This window comes from Euprymna scolopes, chromosome 43 (assembly GCF_053919585.1).
Source record: "Euprymna scolopes isolate OS-2025 chromosome 43, ASM5391958v1, whole genome shotgun sequence".
NCBI classification, from domain to species: domain Eukaryota; kingdom Metazoa; phylum Mollusca; class Cephalopoda; order Sepiida; family Sepiolidae; genus Euprymna; species Euprymna scolopes.
The window spans coordinates 31,157,374-31,178,791 of record NC_136524.1 but is presented as its reverse complement, the minus strand read 5'-3'; the positions used below and the strand labels follow the sequence as shown (position 1 = coordinate 31,178,791).

Genomic DNA, 21,418 nt, shown 5'->3' with positions numbered 1-21,418 from the left:
TCATATGTGTTAATCCTATGAAGTTACAGTGTTTAATCACAAGTAGAACTGTAAAAAGCCATACAGGAGTGTTTATAGGAGCCCGATGAGATATAATACCTGCATTTTGGGGATTATCCGTGATTTTTGTTCATTTTTGGCTAATTTTTGGGTAAATTTGATCCATTTTGGACCCTTAAGATACCTTGAAAAGCCCTATATAGCTGGGATAGCCAGTGAGAATGTTAGATTTAATGATATAGAGCCATTTATGGTCAAAAATTGCACCCTGTGTGGCTTGGGAGGTGCATTTTGGAAAATCCGTGATTTCCGACCATTTTTGGCTAATTTTGGGGTAATTTTGACCCATTTTGGACTCTGAGATACCCTAAAAAACCCTATACTTGTGGGATAGCCAATGAGAATGTTAGATTTAATGATACAAATGCATTTATAGTCAAAAAATGCACCCTGTGGCTTTCAATAAGTGATTAAGTGTGTTCGGGGGCGAAATTTGGGCCATTTTCACGCGTCGACGCTGTCAAATCACGTTTGGGGCCAGCGACCCTCCAATTTTGACCCGTTTTGAACAAAATCACTTGTTCCCATCTATTTACATATAAATGAAGGTAATAAGCCACTTTTGGCATTTATTTGAAAAATTTTGTTTCTATAGTCTACCCCTATTTGTTTCTATAGCCTACCCCGTTAACTTAGTTTTCATGATAAACCAATAAAGTGTGCATTTTATCCTTGTTTTTAGGGTCAATCTTTCACATGAAATGGTTGCCAGTAATGTTGAATCCTCCCCCCCTTATATCACATCTATGGTTGCCCCTACCTCTTCTCTCAGCTACTTCTACAGAGTGGGCCAAAAAGTGCAGTAATTTCGGTATGGATCCTAGGTTATATAATGTGATTTTGCTATTAAAACCTAGCCTCCTTAGAAATAAGAGGAGGATGTTCTGTTTTTCTTTCTTCACCCAGTATTGTTGCACTCAACCTGATTCACATATAAGCATACACTAATATAATGTATACATATATTTTGGAGGTAAAACATGAATTCAGCCAACACAGAAACCTGTCCTTTATGTAAATGAGAGAGACTGTGGTGGTTTCAGCAAAAGGAGCTGAAGGCATCAACCGTGCAAGTATCACAAGAGTTGTAAAAGTCTGGGTTGAAGCAAGAAATCATGTTCACAAAACGTGTTGGCTAAACCAGATTAACAAAAAGAGCATTGCTATTGCCTCCAATAAAGGTGATTCTACTCGAGCAGTGTAAAGGAGGGCTTATTCTGTGGAACTGTTACTGTGAAGAAAAAAAAAAAAAAAAAAAACTGACAAAAAGATTTTCTACGTGAAGACAGAAGCATTTGTTCAAACTATAATTGAAAAACAAAAGAGGATGACTGAGCCACTGCTGTTCAAAGTAAGATCAAATATTTTTGGTGATGCTCTTCACGCAACAAACTGTGTTTACCACGAGTCATGTAGCATCAACTTTCATACAATGTGGAATATTCAGACAATTCACGTTAGTTGAATCCACCAAAAAAAAAAAAAATGGAAGACCAAAGAACTGCGATCAGGATAAGGAATTTGAGCATGTTTGAACAGCTAACAATACCGAAAAAAAAACCCTGTGACATTCTTTGTGAATACTACAATTCACATTGCCCCTACCTCTTCTCTCAGCTACTTCTACAGAGTGGGCCAAATGTGCAGTAATTTCGGTATGGATACCAGGTTATATAATGTGATTTTGCTATTAAAACCTAGCCTCCTTAGAAATAAGAGGAAGATGTTCTGTTTTTCTTTCTTCACCCCGTATTGTTGCACTCAACCCGATTCACATATAAGCATACACTAACACACTGTATATATATATATATATATATATATATTTTGGGGGTAAAACGGAAGCACAGAAACGAGCAATTCTCCAAACCACAGCAAAACTGATCAAAACTGATATCAAGAAAACAGTTGAGCCAAAGGAGCATATGTATCCAACAATCACTGAACTGAAACCAGCACCTGCATTAAATTTTATCCCAACCAGTTTGTTGGGAAGGGCATGTCCAGAAAGGTTGCTGGCATTAGACAAGCAGTAGTTCAAGCGGCGTGCCCAAGCTTGGCGTTGTGGTGCAAAGGAACCACTTGTATAGATCATGATTCATAGTAACTGTTTGGAAAGATGAAATATCCTTAGGTGTACATGCAGAAGGCATGGACTAGAATGTAACAGTGCATGTGAACATCGCCAAGATGGCAACTGTGACAATATGAAAAATGCTCCAATCATAGATGATGAGGAAATGTTAACAACTTGGAAAAAAAATATTATACCTTATCTGAATTGGGGTGGGGTAGGAGTAACCTTATATATAACGGGTGATTCAACATTATCGGCGCCATTTCTTGTGAAAGTTTGACCCTGAGAACGTGGGTAAAAAATGCAAAATTGAAAACTAAGTTAATGTTTTAAAAGATAAAAAATGACTCAAAATTTAAAACATGTTTGGCTTCAAATTTTGAAACTTTTCCATAGTCAAATCTTGTCGGACGTTTAGTATGATGTAGAGTAGACCTAACATAAAACCATAAAAAGGACAAAATGTTGCAATGTTTTTGTGTCATTTGGTGCATCGACACATCTATTAGAGAACCCATACCTCAATAATATAGATTTTCTTATCTAAACTAATAAATGGATCATTATGCATTTTGGAAAATATACAGATTACACAGTGAGTAACATGGCACGTTATTATTTTTTTGTAAATTTTAACATTTAAGGGTGCATGCATATATATATATATATATATATATATATATATATATATGTATATATATATATATATATATATATAGAGAGAGAGAGAGAGAGAGAGAGATAGGTTGGTTGGTTGGTTGGTTGTTTTTGTTTTATGGCATATCAACCCTTTTTGGGTTATTTAATGCTGAATCCGGTGATTTTGAAGAAAAGTTTTTTAATAGAATATATTTGTTTTTTGCAAGTCGGTTTCTATTTAACCCATAGTTGGGACCCTAACAGGTACTACCACTCCGGGTCAGAGTGGACCTGGGAGCAATGGCAATTAAAGGGTGGCTCCACACTCCCCAGAGCCCGCAAGCTGGGGCCTCACCATCGGATATAGTTTAAGGTCATATCCAGGCCCCCCCATTGAGGGACTTTTACCCTCTGCAGGGGGGCAGTCGGTGTATTCTAATGCCCCACCGAGAGGGCCGAGAGATAGATAGATAGCTACAATAGATACAAGATTTTCTTTCCATCAGGAGTACCTATATCAAACAGATTTTTCCTTTTTGTTTTATAATGGGGGGGGGGGGGGTCCTGGACAAGTACCGTACGAGATAAACAAAACAAAATTGAGCCAAGACTGAGACTGGGGAAAAGAGAAAAAAGCAGGAAGAAAGAAAGATAAATAAAAGTGAGAGAGAAGAAACAGAAAGAGAAATTAAAAAAATTAAATGAAAAATACGATGTACGATTTGGCAGAAATAAAGTGTTTTAAGAAGAAATTTGATTTCAGGATATCTGACTTCTAATGATAGATTAAATTCAAGGCAAGTATCTGAATTTTCAAATAGGAGGTTGGACTCATATTATGTCCCCTAAAAACCCTTTAAAACATTCCAAAGAAACTGAAATTTGGGGGATATTTATCAATAGTGTTAACATTTCCAAAACAATCAGAGAAATCTAAGTTTTTAAAAAAGGGCTTCCATCTGACCCCCCACCTCCTTTAAAATCCTTTCCATAAACATTCACGAGTTAATCTCATCTAGTTGAAAACACTATCAATAATTTCCCCCACTCTTTATCTGTGCCTAAACCCAAACGTAGATTCCATGAACAAAGCTTCTTTCTTAGAACTGCACACTTGTGTAACTGTCTTCCGTTTGCCTGCTTTCCAGCTGACTACGATATGGTTGTCTCCAAGTCCAATGTAAACAAGTTCTTCATGAGCCGTTTCTCTTAAGTAATCCAATTTACCAGATTTTCACATCTAACGATTACTATGATATTGTCCCTTTGACTATTGTACACTCTTTAACCCTTATCCTCGAATGGCCTCTGGGCATTGATAAGTGATGATTCCTTTGTAAAGAAAAAAAAAACTAAGTTAAACTAAATATAGCCCACATTATTACACATTAAGCATAGCAACTGGACAACACATTGTACAAAATACCAAATATTTAAAAAAGATAATCCCAGGAATTTTGGTTTACCCATTATGTTCTCCGGATCTCACACCAACAAGTTACCATCTCTTTACAAGTTTGTAAAACCATTTGACTGGAGTTTAAAAAGCGATTGTTTTATTTATTTATTTTATTTTTTATTTATTTTTATTTTCATTCAAAACAGTGTTTTTTTATGAATATGGCATTATAAATCAGTTGAAAATATGCTGGAGAATCGAGGACATTAGCAATTAAATACATTTGTTTTGTAACTTTTCTTTAGCTTTATTCACGGGAATTTTTTTTAAAACTCTTTCTCATCCCTAACAAGGCATATTGCCACTTGGATGTAAGGGACTACTATTTGGAATTATGTTAAACAGTGAAATATGGGGAGTTGAGCAGCAACATGTCTGTTCAGATTATTATTATTATTATTATTTACACTTCTGCAGGTTAATACAGTCAGGGAAGCAAGAAACAGGTAGAGAATTTCCAAGTCTAGCAGTTTGAGGAAAGAAGCTATTAGAGGAGATGACTTACTCACATCTAGTGACCTCTACTGTGACAAGGTGGGATTTTATTGCTTATTATGTTAGTCGAGAGTATATAATAAAAAGATGCCGAAGAGACAAAAATGTTAAAGAGTTCATCAGAGCACATTTCATTAAAGCACAGGCATGTGATATTGCAATGATGGGGCAGAGGTTAGAGCTTGGATGATAGTGCTATTAGATTTAAGACCCTATCTAAGAGGGAGAGAGACTAGTGGTAGATGCACCAGTTCAAATGGAGCAACAATATTTCATGCATGAGTGAATGTTAGCTTTGAAGATGGTACAGGATACTCCGAAATGTGAGTAATCTTTTAGTACGATAGAGAAAATCCACCTTCTTTGCAGCAGCCTTGGCAATGTCCTCAATATAGTTGTTCCAATTCATGTTGATTTTTTTTTTTTTTTTTTTTTAGTTTTAAAAAGCAGGCAGAAATTTTACCAAATATAAGTACCAGAGTTTAAGAATTCTATAATGTGTTCCAACAAGTATAATATATGATAAATTCAGAATTTTTATAAAAATCATAAAAGAAAAAAAAAAAAACTTTGATTCAAAATAAAACGTATTAAAATTTAAAAGAACAAAATTTTCATTTTTTTTTTTTTTCTTCTTCAGTATTTTATGTCATACATACATCGAATAAATTACTGAAAAAGTATTTGATCAGAATAATAAGTCCCAGAAGCCTTCTAAATTCAACAAAGTAATGGTCATTATTTTTTTTTTTTTTAATGACCTTTTTTCTGCTTACTGAGGTTAATACCGTTGTGTAGTCCAAAGAGGTCTGTCTTCTCAAACCTTTGTGTCTTTCAGGGATAGCAAGTTTATCACCTACTATATGTGGTGCTCCTACCGGGAAATGTAGACGGGGCTGCCCAGGAAATTTTTGCTAGGCCAGAGTGCTCCTCCTTTAGGGGTGCTGGCTTGACTTTTCCCACTTTTCTAACCTAATATCGCATCTTCCTGCAGTGGGAAGGAAGTAAATATTGCTTTATCAGAATCGTTGCCATTTATTCAAAATTTTAAAGAAAAATACTAATTTTTCTTGCTTTCTTTGTCCAAGGGACATAACTCTTCTTATCCATAAAAATAGCATTTCGGAGCGCAAAAAGTCAAAGAAGTTAAAGTAATAGTCCTGCTTTTTATTACTATTATTATTATTATTATTATTATTACTACTAAGCCTGTGAGAACAACATATTCTTTTCATTATTTTGACTCTCTGGTATATATTCGACACAGTTAGGCACACTTAATCAACCAAGAACCACATCCGTCTATATAAAAACAAATAAGAGAATATGCTGTTGTCACAGACTTAATTACTACTATTATTACGTTGGTGCAAAAATAATGTCGTTTTTTATATACATTAGGCACCACCAAAAATGGCTGAAAAATCAAGTTGTTGTTTTTTAAAACGAAATTACATTTATTAAAATCCATTATTTCTGAGTAACTTCTTTTTCCAGAAAGATAAAACCCTGAATTTTATCATATAGAAAACAGAATAATGTAAAACTTTTTCTACTATTTTTAATTAAATTTGAAATGTTAAATTTTCCTCAAAAGTTAACAATTGGCGTTTTTTTGTTTTGCAAAAAAAAAAACGTATGTAAATAGTTTTTAAAAACAAAAAAAGAAGGTTTTTGAAAGAATTAATTTTTTTTTTTCTTGTCTAACTAAGATTTAGGGTGATTTTCTATGAGAATATGCAAAAATATTATAATATAAGTACCTGGATTTCAAATAATTCCACTTATTCATATAGGCAACCAGTTACTTCGAGTCGATTTGATTACTCTGTTTACAAACTTTACATTTGTTCTTGATAAAAAGCAAACTACGGAAGACCAAAACGCCAAAAAAAAAAAAATTATTTTTCAGTGACGAAAATTTCAATGTATTATTAACGCTGAGGCTGGCCAGTACCAGATGGGTGACCATTTGTATGAGTTTGGTTTTTAATGTGTATATGTGTGGGTGTCAGGCTCTCCAAAATGGGGAGGGGGCAATTTAAAGCAGAATAAAAAAAATTATTTCAGCGTGTTTGGTCCACTGTAGTCGAAAGGCGGCAAAAGTTTCCAAACTGGATCGAAAAAATGATGCTATTTTTAACACAAAGGGCACAATATTTATCAAATTTTTTTTTTGTATCGATTCTTCAAAGCATGCCCTATTTAATAATGGTCATGCATTATTCGGCTCACTAAAAAGAAATTGTTAATTTATTTATCAAAGATTTTAAAATGGCTTTTTTCGTATAAATATTCAAAAAAAATTTTTTTTTTTGCTTAACTTAAATTAATTATTTTACTTAACATATTCACCGAATTTCACACTTCAAAACTCAAAAGCGGGATAATTAAACACAATCGAAGTTCTGATATTCAGACATCAAAATAAGGTATGCAAACAAGTTTTTTTTTGTTTTTGTTTTTTTAAATCTATAATCCCACCCCTTACAACAACACAATATGTTTTGTTCAGTTTCAGATGATTATTTTAAGCATATTTGGAACCCCCTCAAAACAGGGGGGGGGGGGTTGTAAGCAAAAAAAAATATATATATATAAATATTGTTTATGAAAAATAAGTACATTGTTATAAAGTTCATTCTTCTTTTAATAATCGCTGAAAATTTCGTATTGATTGGATAATTATCTGATTTTTAGTAGATTTTTAAAAAGATGGTCCGTCAAAAAGTACTTGCCTGCCCCCCCCCCCAGTTTTGGCGGTGCCTAATACACATACATACATATATATCTGATAAAAACGACATTTTTGTAAGAAACTATTATTATTATTAGTAGTAGTACTATTATTATTATAATTCTGTATTATTTGGATTATTTAAACTACTGGTCTCATCTTAAGTGTTATTCTCACGTTTTGGTTGATGTAAGGCTCTCAAAATTCATAGTAGATTTTTTCGCAAGAATACACGGCATAATGAATAAAATACTTGGTTTGGAGGTTGAGTGCAGACAACGCTGCAAATACAATTGCAAATTACTTAGGAGGTCTACCATGCTTGACAGAACGAGAGCACACTACTTCTGTGGATTAATTCAAAATTCCATGCAGACTTCTGAATTAAAACGTTTCATAGTTTGACTAGATATACCTGAAGAAAGTTCGGAGGCAACATCAACCAAAATATTGCAAAAACAACACTCAATATGAGAACAGTAATTTGAATAATGTAAATAATACAAATTATCAATCCACATCTCAAAAATACAGAAACATTATTTTATTATTATTATTATTATTATTATTATCGTTATTATTATTGTCATCTTTATTATTATTATTATTATTATTATTTTATTGTTATTGTTGAAATTTTTATTATTATTATTATTTTATTGTCATTATTCATTTTTGTGTTTCATGCCAAAGTCATTTGTTTTGCGACTTTGAAATCACCACACATTTCAATACATCCAGGTACACGTTGGTGTTGACTTTCAAGCCAACTTTGAAGATATGAGGTGGCATGATGTGGCCCTTACTTGAAACCACACCAAAGACCATAACTGTGGCCAAAAACTTTGTTTTCATCACCCTGGGTACGTCTCTGTTATTTGTGGCAATCCAGCGATGCATTGTGAGGGTGCTGGCAATAGTCGTGTTGTCATAACTTGGATCAGTAGAGAGCACGAGTTGTACATCGGCACACCTCCACTCTCGCTCGTCGTACATTGTGTCACTTTCAGATATGATAGAAGGCTCCTATGGTTCATGGGATTTGTACACAACTGGCCAACTAGTAGATGGTTTGCAACAAAGAAATAAAACGGAAATGGAATCATGTCGTCTTTTCTAAGGTGACAATTTTATCATTCCGCCCTGTACTTAGAGGAAGATTAAGTTAGTAAAGTATAGAGAGATGTGTGCATTGGTTTGATCATGCTCAGAGAATGGATTAGAGCAGAGGTCCCCAAAGTACGGACTTGGGCCATATTCGGTCCACCAAGGTTTTTAATCTGGCCCACAGAGCTTTTATGCAGAAAAATTTTTTTTAAATAGAAATGTGTGAAAATAGTGAGGTGGTTTTTCTTTTTCTTTAAAAAAATAAAAAGGACTAAAATAATGAGGTTTTGGAGCACCAGTTTCACTAAAATAGCAAAACTAATCAGCAAAGCAGCATTAAACACATCCTCTTGTATGCGTTTGCTGTGTTTCTTTAACCCATCTTGACTCCACTGCCGGCCCTCGTTTTCACGTGCCTTCTGCACCTGAACATTTCACTTTTTTTTTTAAAACAGGTTGGGGTTTACTTGATAAGGTTGATAAACCATTGCAGAAGTAAATTTGTGATGGACCTCTCCTCCTCCTCGCTCGCTCACTCCACATGATTAACATTAACAAATAATAGAGTTGAAGGGATTTTTCCGATATTAATTCTTTAACAGAAAATTCTGTAGTGACTTTGGAAATAAATGGCCTGGTTAACCTTGTTTTGTAGTTATTCATCCACTGTTTAATATTTTAATTTTAGCTCGCGTAGCCCCAAAAAGTCAGCAATATTGGCCTCTGGTCAAAAAATTTGGAGATTCAGGGATTTGAGTACGTGTGTTAGTAGATGTATAACAGTTTTTTTTTTTTTTGTTGTTGTTTTTTTTTTTTTTTACTCATGTTCACCCCTAATAACGTTGATAAACCATTACAGTAGTAAATTTGTGATGGACCCTCTCCTCTTTCGCTCGCTTCACATGATTATATCAAAAATACACCAATTTCATGCTTCTAAATTTAACACTAACAAATAATAATTTATAATATAAAGGGCAAAAATCTGTTTAAATGTATGTACGTATGTATGTATGTCTAAAACTTTTGACAGAGGCGACAGATTTTCACAAGATCGGTATCGTTTTGAAGCTCGACTCTTCGGACAACAAATATTGCAAAAATTGGCCAAAAACACTAATTCCTTCACCCTCAACTGGGAAAGTCATCTTTTAGATTGACTACATTTAATTTGAATGCTTTACACTTCCGGTCGTGTCATGGAGTAGGGGTAAGACGTCAGGTTTTCTTTCACTTTCTTTTCTGACTTCGCATCACGGGTTCAAGCCTGCCTGCCTACTACCACTTTTTTTTTTTTTTGTTTTTTGTATTCAACACACACCTTCAAACACCCAGGGCAACGCCAAGCACCCCTATTCGTCAATCTTAAAAAAACTATTTCAGATTTAGTTACACTCGCTGTAGTTTTATATCAAACGAGTAGAAGTAATTGAGATTTTACACAAGTAGGGGAGGGATAAATTAGTGTGAACAAGATTGGCATGTTTAATTAATGAAATCTTAGCACTTGGGATTTAATGAGATTCAAAATAAACGCATTTTAGGTAAAAATCTATATATCTATAAAAGTGAGAATGGGTATGTGTGTGTGAGGACACTTCTCAACCTATGTACTCAAGGAATGTTTGATCTGCAGACTTGAAATTTGGTATATAGGATATTCAGATATGTGGAAAACTTTTTAATCCGTTTCCATCCAGGAAAATGGGCTGCTAAGAGGTTAAAATTGAAAAATTGGTACATGGGAGTCATCAGAGTTTTATCTGTTTGCTAACTGTTTCACGAATGCGGATGCGTGAATAGTTCACATTACAGATCACTTATGTTAAGAATAAGTAAGTTTGAAAACACTTTTAAAAAATCGTATCACACTGGTCTAATGGACATCATACTTGACTCGTTGTCTTTAGGTTTTGGTTTCGATCTCAAGCTTAAGTATTTTTTTTTTTTTTTTACTTACAAGAAGTGAACAGTTTAGAAAAAAACAATACTCACATGCACAGGTCTCAGTTTCTGTATGAATTAAACAATAATATTTATGCATATTTTACGACTGGGCAATGCTGGGTGGTCTGCTAGTACTAATATATTTTTTCATGTCAAAATTGAAAAAAAATTAGAAAAATAATTACAAGTTAAAAAGAAAACTTATCGAATAATTAAAAGCTTCTTTCTTTTTTTTTTTTGCATAAGTTAATGTAAACTTCTTAATAGTCAGGGGAGACAACTGCAGTCTATGATTTTGACATAATTAAATCACTATTGCAAAATAAAGTATAGTCGACCGTAATATGCACGAGACTCGTTCCAAAAGTAAAACCTTCTATATTTTTTTTTTTTTTAACCCAAAAAATTGAAAAGCTACAAAGACAGGATTTTATAATATTAAAACAAACGACTTTTTGTCCTCCAGACTATTTTTCTGCACAAACAAAATCTTTCCTTGATTTTCTATAAACTACATGTCCCTGTTCAATTTGCAATTATCACAATAGTACATGTTATTTCAGCAGACAATACAGAACCAGATAAATTAAATATGAACATTAAATATTAAATTTTATGCATCAAAATTTAGTTTGGGAGATCTTAAATCAGTTTTTTTATTCCATACGTGAGAAAAAAAATCTTTTTTTAAATAAAGATTTTCGTAACAAGGGAAATAACTTTGAAAATACTTTTTTCTAAAATGAAATTCAAGATTTTGTAATATTTTTGTGAATAAATTTGTGAAATCACTAAAACATACTTTTAAAAAGTTTTTTTTTTTTCTTTTACCATACTGTGAATAGATAACTAATATACAGTACGAAAATTAGCATCACTCTATTTTGCTTTTGAGCCACTTTTAAATGTTAAACAAAAATTGTCTCCCTTAATAACTGCTTTATCAAAATAAAAGCGAAATCCCAAAGTGATTTTTCTTAAAGAGACTTTGATGAAAAGAATGCAAATTCTGTAAAGGTGAAACCTTAAGCATACGGAATTCATGTTTTATTTTTCACTCAAATCTTTAAGAATCACTTTACGATTCCGCTTTTATTTTGATGCAACCATAACTATGATGAGGATTCCCATCATTTTCATCAAAATTTCAAATTTTCACCAGATATCGGCAAATAGTTCCTCTATGTTGTGGATGCCTTGGGAAAGGCAAAGTCTCAGAGAGTAAACCCTGAAAAAAATCTGGTTTGAAGTCCCGATAGGCAGATTGGGAAGTACTGAAACACTTTTCTGGCAACTCCTACTGCTGCGCAAACTCCGACCATATTGGCTTGCTTTTCTGTTTGACTTAGTCAACAATGCTGAGAGGGGTACACTGGTAATTGGGCAACTTGCCAAGGTCTGCATTTGAAGAGATAACTCTAACTTTGACTGTATGGCTGTAGTGCACCAGACTAGATGCAGAACGCCATTGTGTCACAAGACAGAGAGTTGCCATCAACCATTAACAATAACATCTTTGTAAAATATGTTTGTGTTAGAATGAATGTATTTTAAATTAACAGCGTTTATTTTCATTTTTTCTTATTCTTCCAGGAGAATCAAATAAATTCTATTTTTTCTTGTAAATTATTTTTTTACTCTTTCTTATTTTATAATATTTGGAATATTTTTGGGGGTTTTTTTTTTTACTAATTTTAACATTACAGGTAAGTACATTATATTTTTACTTAAAATGCATTTATTTTTTTGATATCCAATTATAATGCACAAGCACCAAATATTATTTAATTTATTGATTTGAATAAACTGCGTCTTATTGATTTGAATGAATTGCGTCACTCACCATGCAATTTAAAAGTTAAATTTGAAAATACATGGCTTGTTTCAAATTTTGTCCACATGAAGAAATCTATTAACATAGAAACGGTTTACAACATCATAGTAGACCTTTAGAGGTCTTGTTTTTCTGTTTGTTTGTCTGTCTGTTTGTGAAATTGAAACTACATTAATCAAGCCAGAATACTTGGATAATGATATGCAGTTAGAACATTGTGGAGTCTGAATTTGCACTTGACATCCATAAAAAGAAAACAAGTTTTACTTTAATTTATTTATAACTTGAAAATGATTTTAAAAAAATAAATAAAATAACAGAGATGCTAATAAGTGGTTCATGACTTGGGGCAGGTGTGCACAGGGATGCTGGGAAATGAAAAGTATTTCTCACAGATACATTTAGGTAAATATATTTCTAGTTGGTTGAAAAACTACTTTCTTGGTCTTTGGGACAAGATCAAAGTGTAGTATCTGTTCCGGCAGATACTGCACTTAAGATGGTTTGTACCAGTCAATGGAGGGGAAACCCTCTATACTGGGACAATTATTATTTTTGGTAACCAGAGTGCCCCCTTTTTGCCTACTTTTAGGGGAGCTGGTTTTTACCTCACATTAAAAACGGCCTTGTGCCTAATTTGCTCAGTGGGGGAGCAAATAAATACCATCTGTTCTTCAGATGCTGCACTTCAATTTCTTGTTCTCTGTCAGTGGAGGAGAAATCCTTCCCGACTGAGACAATTTTTATTTTTGTTCCTTTTCTCCATGTTAAAAAACGACCCTGGTGTCTAACTCTGTCCCGTGGGGAGGCACTGTAAATAGGAACTATAACAATAATCCTAGAATGTAAATCCGTGCATTTAGCCTGATGATTTTTTATGGGAATAAAAACAGTCTTCTTTAACCTATTAGTCATAAGTATATCTTTAAAGCGTAATATATACCAGGTTGGTGCAAAAATAATGTCGTTTTTTGATGTATATATATAGATATGATAAAAACAACATTATTTTTGCACCAACCTGATACATACTGCTTTTTTTTTCTTTTTTTTTTTTTTTGCGCAGGAATGAGGGGGGGCTGCAAATTGAAACAAGATTGATGAAAATAAGAGATACTGAAAAAAGATATAAATAAATAATTAAATAAAGGAAAACACAATATCTTGAATTAATTCATTGAAGTTCTTACCTTTTTATTTTCTTCATGATTTGGGCTTGCTTGTGGAGATGAACTAGAGCTACCAGATGCTGGGAAGGCATTTGGCTTTGGTAAGATAAGCTTTCGGAAGTGTAATGGAGGTATCTTGGCAGGAGAACCATTTTCAGAATTGGACTCTTAAAAAACAAATTTAAAAAAATAATAATTTTTATTTGGAAAATGAATAGCTTTCAAAGATGGCACATTTAAGATCCTCATAAATCCCACTCAGTTGAACCTCAGAGAATGAATCATTTTTTGTACATTTTAGATATTATTCATCTGGGGCAACACTGATCAAGAATACACTAACTTTGTGGATCTTTGTTTTGTACTTGTTTTATTTTTAACTGAAAATACAAACATTCACACACACACAGAATTCTTTATATAATATATCAATTGATTTTTCTTGAAATCTTTCACTAAGAATTGAATTTATAAAGTTTCGGTAAAATTTATTTTAAAATATCACCTGGCCAATACTTTTATACACGATTTTGATTCTAGAAAATGTCACAGGTTTAAGTTTAATGGCTCTTAAGAAACTATAATTTAAAAAATCCTGCTTAAGGGATCAAATTTAATGCAAATTCGACAGTCATAGTAAACATTCCCACTGTCTGAAAGCATTGGAATTTGAAAACAAGAAAAAAAAAATGGTTCAGACATCTATCAAAATTTGGATTTATTTTTTAAATAAATATATTTATTTTTAATAAAATAAAATACGCATCAAATGAACTTGAAAACCACATCACAACGTAATATTACAAAAATAAACAAATATTTTACTTGTTTGAAATTTATAATTTAAAACAAGTAAAATATTTGTTTATTTTCATAATATTGTAATTTGGCTTTCAGGCGCACCTGATGCATATTTTATTTTATGCAAATTAAATTAACGCCTCTATAACAGAACTCACACCCCTGACATATTTATTTCTTTAAATTATAATTTTCAACCTATATAAGAGTCTTCCACAGGTGCCTTTAGCCGAGGTCTTCTGTTTTGGCTTAAGATTTGAAATATTCAATGCAAATCTGAAATATTGGAATTTCAGCATGGAAAGTTGTGCCCATATTATTTATGCCTCTCTTTCCCCTCTCGCACAAAACCTTTAAAATATTCTCCAAAAGCGAAATTTCAGAAATATTTCTAAATTCAAATCTATTATGTATTATTAAAATTTCACAAAAATTGGATGCATCTGGACTTTCACAAAGAGTTTTCAACACAAAATGGGGACAGTTTTATCATAAATTGATTAAATAAAGGGTTCATCATCATGTGGTTTAACATTCACTTTACATGCTGGCATGTATTCAACAGCTTTTAGAAATTTACTTCCAAACAAACATATCTGCCAGGTCTTTATTTATCCCTCTTCTACACCAAGTCGAGTCTAATCACATTGAAAGAATGGATGTAAGTCCTTGAGTTAGTAGATGTTGAACAATTGAGGCAGCAGGGTTTGTCCACAAGAAAGACAGGTTTGTATTACTATACACATAGATTCGAAAAAGTTGTCAAAAAACAAATATATAACAAATAAATGTTATCAAAGGCAAGACAAGTTACTTTTCTACCTAACTGGATAATTTTTTAGTGTCTTTATTTAATGTAAGAGGTTTATTCAGCTCGAAAAACATACAGTGTTTACCGATGTATTTGAAAATGGCAAATGGCGGGGCATTCTCTGGTAAACACGGTAAGCTTGGGAAAATGAGTTAAAACTAAAAAACTAACAAAAATATTGTTAGAAACTCGTTCAATATACGTTACCATGACATAGACTGACATATATTCGGTGGGTTTTTAACAGTATTCTGCGTATTTTTTTAGTTTTAACTTGTTTTCCCAAACTTACCGTGTTTACCAGAGAGTGCCCCACCATTTGCAATTTTCAAATACATCGGAAAACATTGTATGTTTTTCGAGCTGATAAACATGTTACATTAAATAAAAACACTAAAAAATTATCCAGTTAGGTAGAAAAGTAACTTATCTTGCCTTCCATAACATTTATTTGCTATATATTTGTTTTTTGACAACTTTTTTGGATCTATGTGTACAGTAATACAAACCCGGAAAGACGAAGTAAAACACAGGCAGAAATGATAAGAATAAGTTTGAGAGAAAATAAAAGCCTGGCCAGATATAGGTTAGTTTGGAAATCAATTTCAAAAGGCTGTCCAACACATGTCAGCATGTAAAATTGACGTTAAACTGATGATGCTGATGAAATGTGTGATAGCACATATGATAACCTGTCCTCATCAACCATAAGGAGACATTTTATGATAAAACAAAAAATCATTTTATGTATTCAGTAAACAGAAAGGAACAGTCACAAAGAAATGAAGAGAGGTAAACATGTGATAAGGAAGTGATAAAAAAAGTCAAGGAAGTGAAAAAAGTCACAAAGAAATGAAGAGAGAAAAAATATGTGATAAGGAAGTGATAAAAAGTCAAGGAAGTGAAAAAAGTCACAAAGAAATGAAGAGAGAAAAATATGTGATAAGGAAGTGATAAAAAGTCAAGGAAGTGAAAAAAAGTCACAAAGAAATGAAGAGAGATAAATATGTGATAAGTGATAAAAAGTCAAGGAAGTGAAAAAAGTCACAAAGAAATGAAGAGAGATAAATATGTGATAAGGAAGTGATAAAAAAGTCAAGGAAGTGAAAAAAGTCACAAAGAAATGAAGAGAGATAAATATGTGATAAGGAAGTGATAAAAAGTCAAGGAAGTGAAAAAAAGTCACAAAGAAATGAAGAGAGATAAATATGTGATAAGGAAGTGATAAAAAGTCAAGGAAGTGAAAAAAGTCACAAAGAAATGAAGAGAGATAAATATGTGATAAGGAAGTGATAAAAAAGTCAAGGAAGTGAAAAAAGTCACAAAGAAATGAAGAGAGATAAATATGTGATAAGGAAGTGATAAAAAAAAGTCAAGGAAGTGAAAAAAGTCACAAAGAAATGAAGAGAGGTAAATATGTGATAAGGAAGTGATAAAAAAAGTCAAGGAAGTGAAAAAAGTCACAAAGTAATGAAGAGAGGTAAATATGTGATAAGAAAGTGATAAAAAAGTCAAGGAAGTGAAAAAAGTCACAAAGTAATGAAGAGAGATAAATATGTGATAAGGAAGTGATAAAAAAAAGTCAAGGAAGTGAAAAAAGTCACAAAGAAATGAAGAGAGATAAATATGTGATAAGGAAGTGATAAAAATGGGACTTGCATGAGAAATAAGACTTGTTCAGAATTTTTTTTTTTAAGTATCAACATCAGTTAGAGTACATTGTTTTTTGTTTTTCTGAAGGAGTTGAATATTTTCAGTTATCGCCCAATCTTTACAATCAGGAGATTAAGTTGAATATCAACAATATTTACAAATTGAATTGAGATATATATATATATATATATATATATATATGTATATATATATTTTCAATGGCTCCAAAGTTGGGGGCAAGATTTTTTTTATTGCAACCAATTACCTCATCTGAGGTTGGGAGTTAGTCAGAGCTGGCAATTTTTGAAAGAGTGTGAGATTTTATTTATTTTTTTATTTTTTTTTTAAGAAAATGACTTCATAATCAAGGGTCACATTGTCCACCCCCTCCCCTCAGTCAACTGCCCCATCTCTAATAATAAAAATTGCAACTCCTTCAAACTATTTTTTAGAAAATAATAAATGCAATAATACTAAACTTACCTGAATAAATAGAGAAATCTGATTTCTCTAGGCCAGCACGTGCTTCTGCGATAAGTTGTTGTGCTCTTTTGCGCAGACGGATTTGTTTTTCCGTATCCTGCTAAAAGAATGAAAAATGTTGGTTATAAATGCACAAAGATTTGATCGTATATATATATATATATATATATATATATATATATATATATATATATATATATATATATATATATATCACTCAACAGCAGGGATAATTTCTGTTTGTTTCTCTTGCAATCCATTTTTTTCATTTGTCAGGCCAATGTTTGAACCTTCTGTTCAAGTGTAAAAAGAAATTTGTCAATAAATTCACTAAATGCATTTTTTAATTCATCACGCGCCTGAAGACGATTCATGGACGTCGAAAATGTTCATGATTATGGCAAATTTCTTTTTACACTCAAACAGAAGGTTCAAACATTGGCCCTCCAAATGAAAAAATGGATCACAAGAGAAACAAACAGGAATGATCTCTGCTGTTCAACGAAACATGCATAAGAGAAAAAATGCTATCTATATATATATATATATATATATATATATATATATATATAAAAGCATCTATAAAAATCATTTAAAAAATAAAATAAAACGTTAAATTTATTTTTAAATCCTAAAAATGTTCCTTGATACATGAATCTATCACAAGCTAAATTATTTTAAGAGGTGAATGTTGTTTGCTTGAAGCATTGTGCTAGTGTGTTTCAAACTGTAAGCAGGTTGAACCATCTTCCTCAGAAGGAGGAAGTTTCATGAGATCATAAAATTCATAAGCGATCCCCAGTCGCAAACATATCTCCATCAGGGGCAATGATGACATTAGGTTTTTACAATTCTTGCAGGCAGGTGTCAATGTCCTCCTCCATACAGATGATTATGCTGTATATGTTTAGTATGTACATAAATGTAATTTATAGAAGGCAATAAAAATGCAGATGCATAACGAATTAGCACAAATTAAGATAAGTGTAATAAGCTATGCAGATTCACTGTTTATTAATACAAGATAAATATGTATCTTATTTACATTTATTTTATAACATTGCATTGTGTTGTTACTTGCATGAATGTGGTTTGATAAAAGTTCTGTATTGTATGATCTTTCGGGAAAATTTTCCTTTCTTCAGTTAATGTTAAAAGTAATAAAAAAAAAACATATATATTGCATTTATGAAGGTGAATTTGCATATCTTATTCCATCCTTATTTGACTACATTTGCTTCAGTTTTTGTCAATCTGTTACACTTTTGCATTGTAAATATAATTATAATTAGAATGACCCTCATATGTCTTACTTTGCTTCAGTTGGTGTCGATCCGCTACACTCCTGCATTTGTATTACCTTCTATAGATTGCCTTTATATAAATTATTTTATTTTTACTTTTCAGTTCATGATTTTGATGAGGAAATAATTATCCCACTATTATATTTTCTGTAAGTCTTCAGAATAGAGGTTGCCTTTTTTCTAGCAATTTAAAAAAAAAAAATCTGTTAACTGCAGATTATTTGACAATTACCATGATTATAGTATGATTAGATTCAATTTAAATTGAAGAAGGGAAATTTCCCGAAATATCATATGCTATGAAACTTCTATCAAACCATACCAACAATAGTGTGATTAGATTAACTTTTGTAAAAAAAATATATATATATATATTTTTATACACCGAGGTGGTTCACATCATTATGAAGTACACATTTATTTTATAGACAATGTTAAGTGAGATCACTAGTTTCAGTAGAAATGTACATTCAAAGAGGAGATTTCAGTTACACTGGTTATAAAGTAAGCGTCCATTTTATAATTAAAGTATAATACAAAAATGACAAACCCCTTTTTCTCCTTGTTATCCAGTTGTAGACAGGTTTTCATGGTTTGCACGGGGTTGCCTTTTGGCAACTGCTCAAACATCTCTTTTCTTAGAACAGCCATAGTTTTTTGGGTTTTTTAAGCAAAAAGTTGTACAGCTGGATGCCCTTCCTAATTCTAACTCTTCCAAAGAGACAGGCATTTTATTGAGACACCATCTCGCTATAGTTCCCCACTAACTAGGAGATTGTGTTTGGCCACTGTCAAAAATACGATCCCCTGCACAATCGTGGCTACTAGAACCACTGCTATTGCATGGGAATAACAGAAATGACAGGATTGTTTATTACAGTTTACTTCTCTAAATCAGCCGTGTTCTGTCTCTGCAAATTAACAAGATTACATTTTTTTTTTTTACATTTTAAAGAGCATGACTCTTTGTCACGCACGGACGGTCATTCACTAGAGAGGCTGTTGCAAACCACAACTGCTAAATGAACTATTCTGCACATGACATAGTGCTGGGCACAGGAAAACTGGTCAATACCTGAAATACTTCTAAGCAAAGATATGATCACAAATTAAACTGCATTCTTAGGCTGTCAGATAATTATTATGAAAAGTGCAATTTATTCAAGTAATATGAACTTCTAGCTGAACAGTTTCAAAACCCAACACTACGACCATATATACACACACACATTTTCTGTGGAAATATTCTTTATTCACTTATATTTCCTTTTTATATATAATAATCCTTAATTTAAGAAGCTCAATGTAATTACAGAGCATATAATGAATAAATGACAAAAAACTATATTCCAAATTTCATGATGTTGACCATCTCACGATTTATTCCTTTAATTCAGTTGACATTCACAATTCTTGACAGTATCTGTTTCGTAGCACAAAATCAATCACTTAATTATTATATCAATCAGTAGATCTCTTTGCCCTTAACTCATCAGAAGAAATAGCAACGATCAATCCACCAAAAGGAAATAAAATGCTTTTGGACATAATTAAAAAATTGAAAATTAGAAGAGAAGCTGCAAATACCTTATTGTTTGCTTACATTACACCATTTTAAGCAAACAATAAGGTATTTGCAGCTTCTCTTCTAATTTTCGGATTTTTTTTTAATCATGTCCAAATGAATTTTATTTCCTTTTGGTGGATGGATTGTAGCTATTTTTTCTGATGAGTTAAGGGCATAATAGATTCACTGATTGATATAATAATTAAGTAATTGATTTTGTGCTACGAAACAGATACTGTCAAGAATTGTTAATGTCAACTGAATTAAAGGAATAAATTGTAAGATGGTCAACATCATGAAATTTGGAATATAGACTTTTGTCATTTATTCATTATATATATATATATATATATATATATATATATATATATATATTATATTATATATATATATAGTTGTTAGTGTTCAAAACCCAACACTAACAACCATATATAAATAGTTGTTAGTGTTGGGTTTTAAAAATGATTATATATATATATATATATATATATATATATATATAGTAATTTATAAAATATATATGGCGATTAAGCTACACTGAATATTCTGCGTTTCATCCAACTATAGGATTCGTCAGGCTTATGCGCGAATTCTGTCGTTGCTTCTTGTTTTTATACATGTTGAGGATTTAAACATTATAAAATATAGGATTATAAAAACAAGAAGCAACGACAGAATTCGCGCATAAGCCTGACGAATCCTATAGTTGGATGAAACGCAGAATATTCAGTGTAGCTTAATCGCCATATATATTTTATAACTTACTAACTAGCTCTACCTACGTATTGAGCACTTTTGAAGTAAATACTTAAAGTTTACGCATAAATCTATACTTTCGTATAGTAAATTTATGTGAATAAATGAAGTAGTTATATATATATATATATATATATATATATATATATATATATATATATAGCAGGCCACTCAGCATCGCCCAGTTGTAAAATACACCTAAATACACACTTAATATTTTGATTTATGCAGATTTTGTGTTCATTATTATTATAGAATTAACTCTATTGACTAATGGGCATACAGGCATGTGATGGTCATAAAATACACTTAAATACCATATTTTAATTTATGTAGATTTCATATTCATTATTATTATTATAGAACCAATTCTCTATTGACTATTATATTATACTCAATATATGGTAATCATTTCAAAATTAAAATAAATATGACTTGGGTTCAGTCAACTAGAATCAAAACCAAAACATTTAGTGCTCCAGCTATCATTGTTATCATCTGATCTAAATCTATACATAT

The 21,418-nt window shown here is 31.9% G+C and overlaps 1 protein-coding gene across 7 annotated transcripts in view; it reads right to left on the bottom strand.

The window, feature by feature from the left end:
• The window catches only part of LOC145268270 (EH domain-binding protein 1-like), a 725,308-nt gene that overhangs the window by 453,894 nt on the left and 249,996 nt on the right, over nucleotides 1-21,418 (bottom strand). For 3 of the 7 annotated variants that reach the window (XM_080123631.1, XM_080123634.1, XM_080123632.1), the window contains 2 exons: nucleotides 17,273-17,372; nucleotides 13,546-13,691 (listed from right to left, as the gene is read on the bottom strand). In XM_080123631.1, the coding sequence (XP_079979757.1) occupies nucleotides 13,546-13,691; nucleotides 17,273-17,372 (246 nt within the window). Of the gene's footprint in view, nucleotides 1-10,416; nucleotides 10,588-13,545; nucleotides 13,692-17,272; nucleotides 17,373-21,418 lie in introns of those variants that run through there. The other 4 variants (XM_080123633.1, XM_080123635.1, XM_080123637.1 and 1 more) reach the window with 3 other exon arrangements.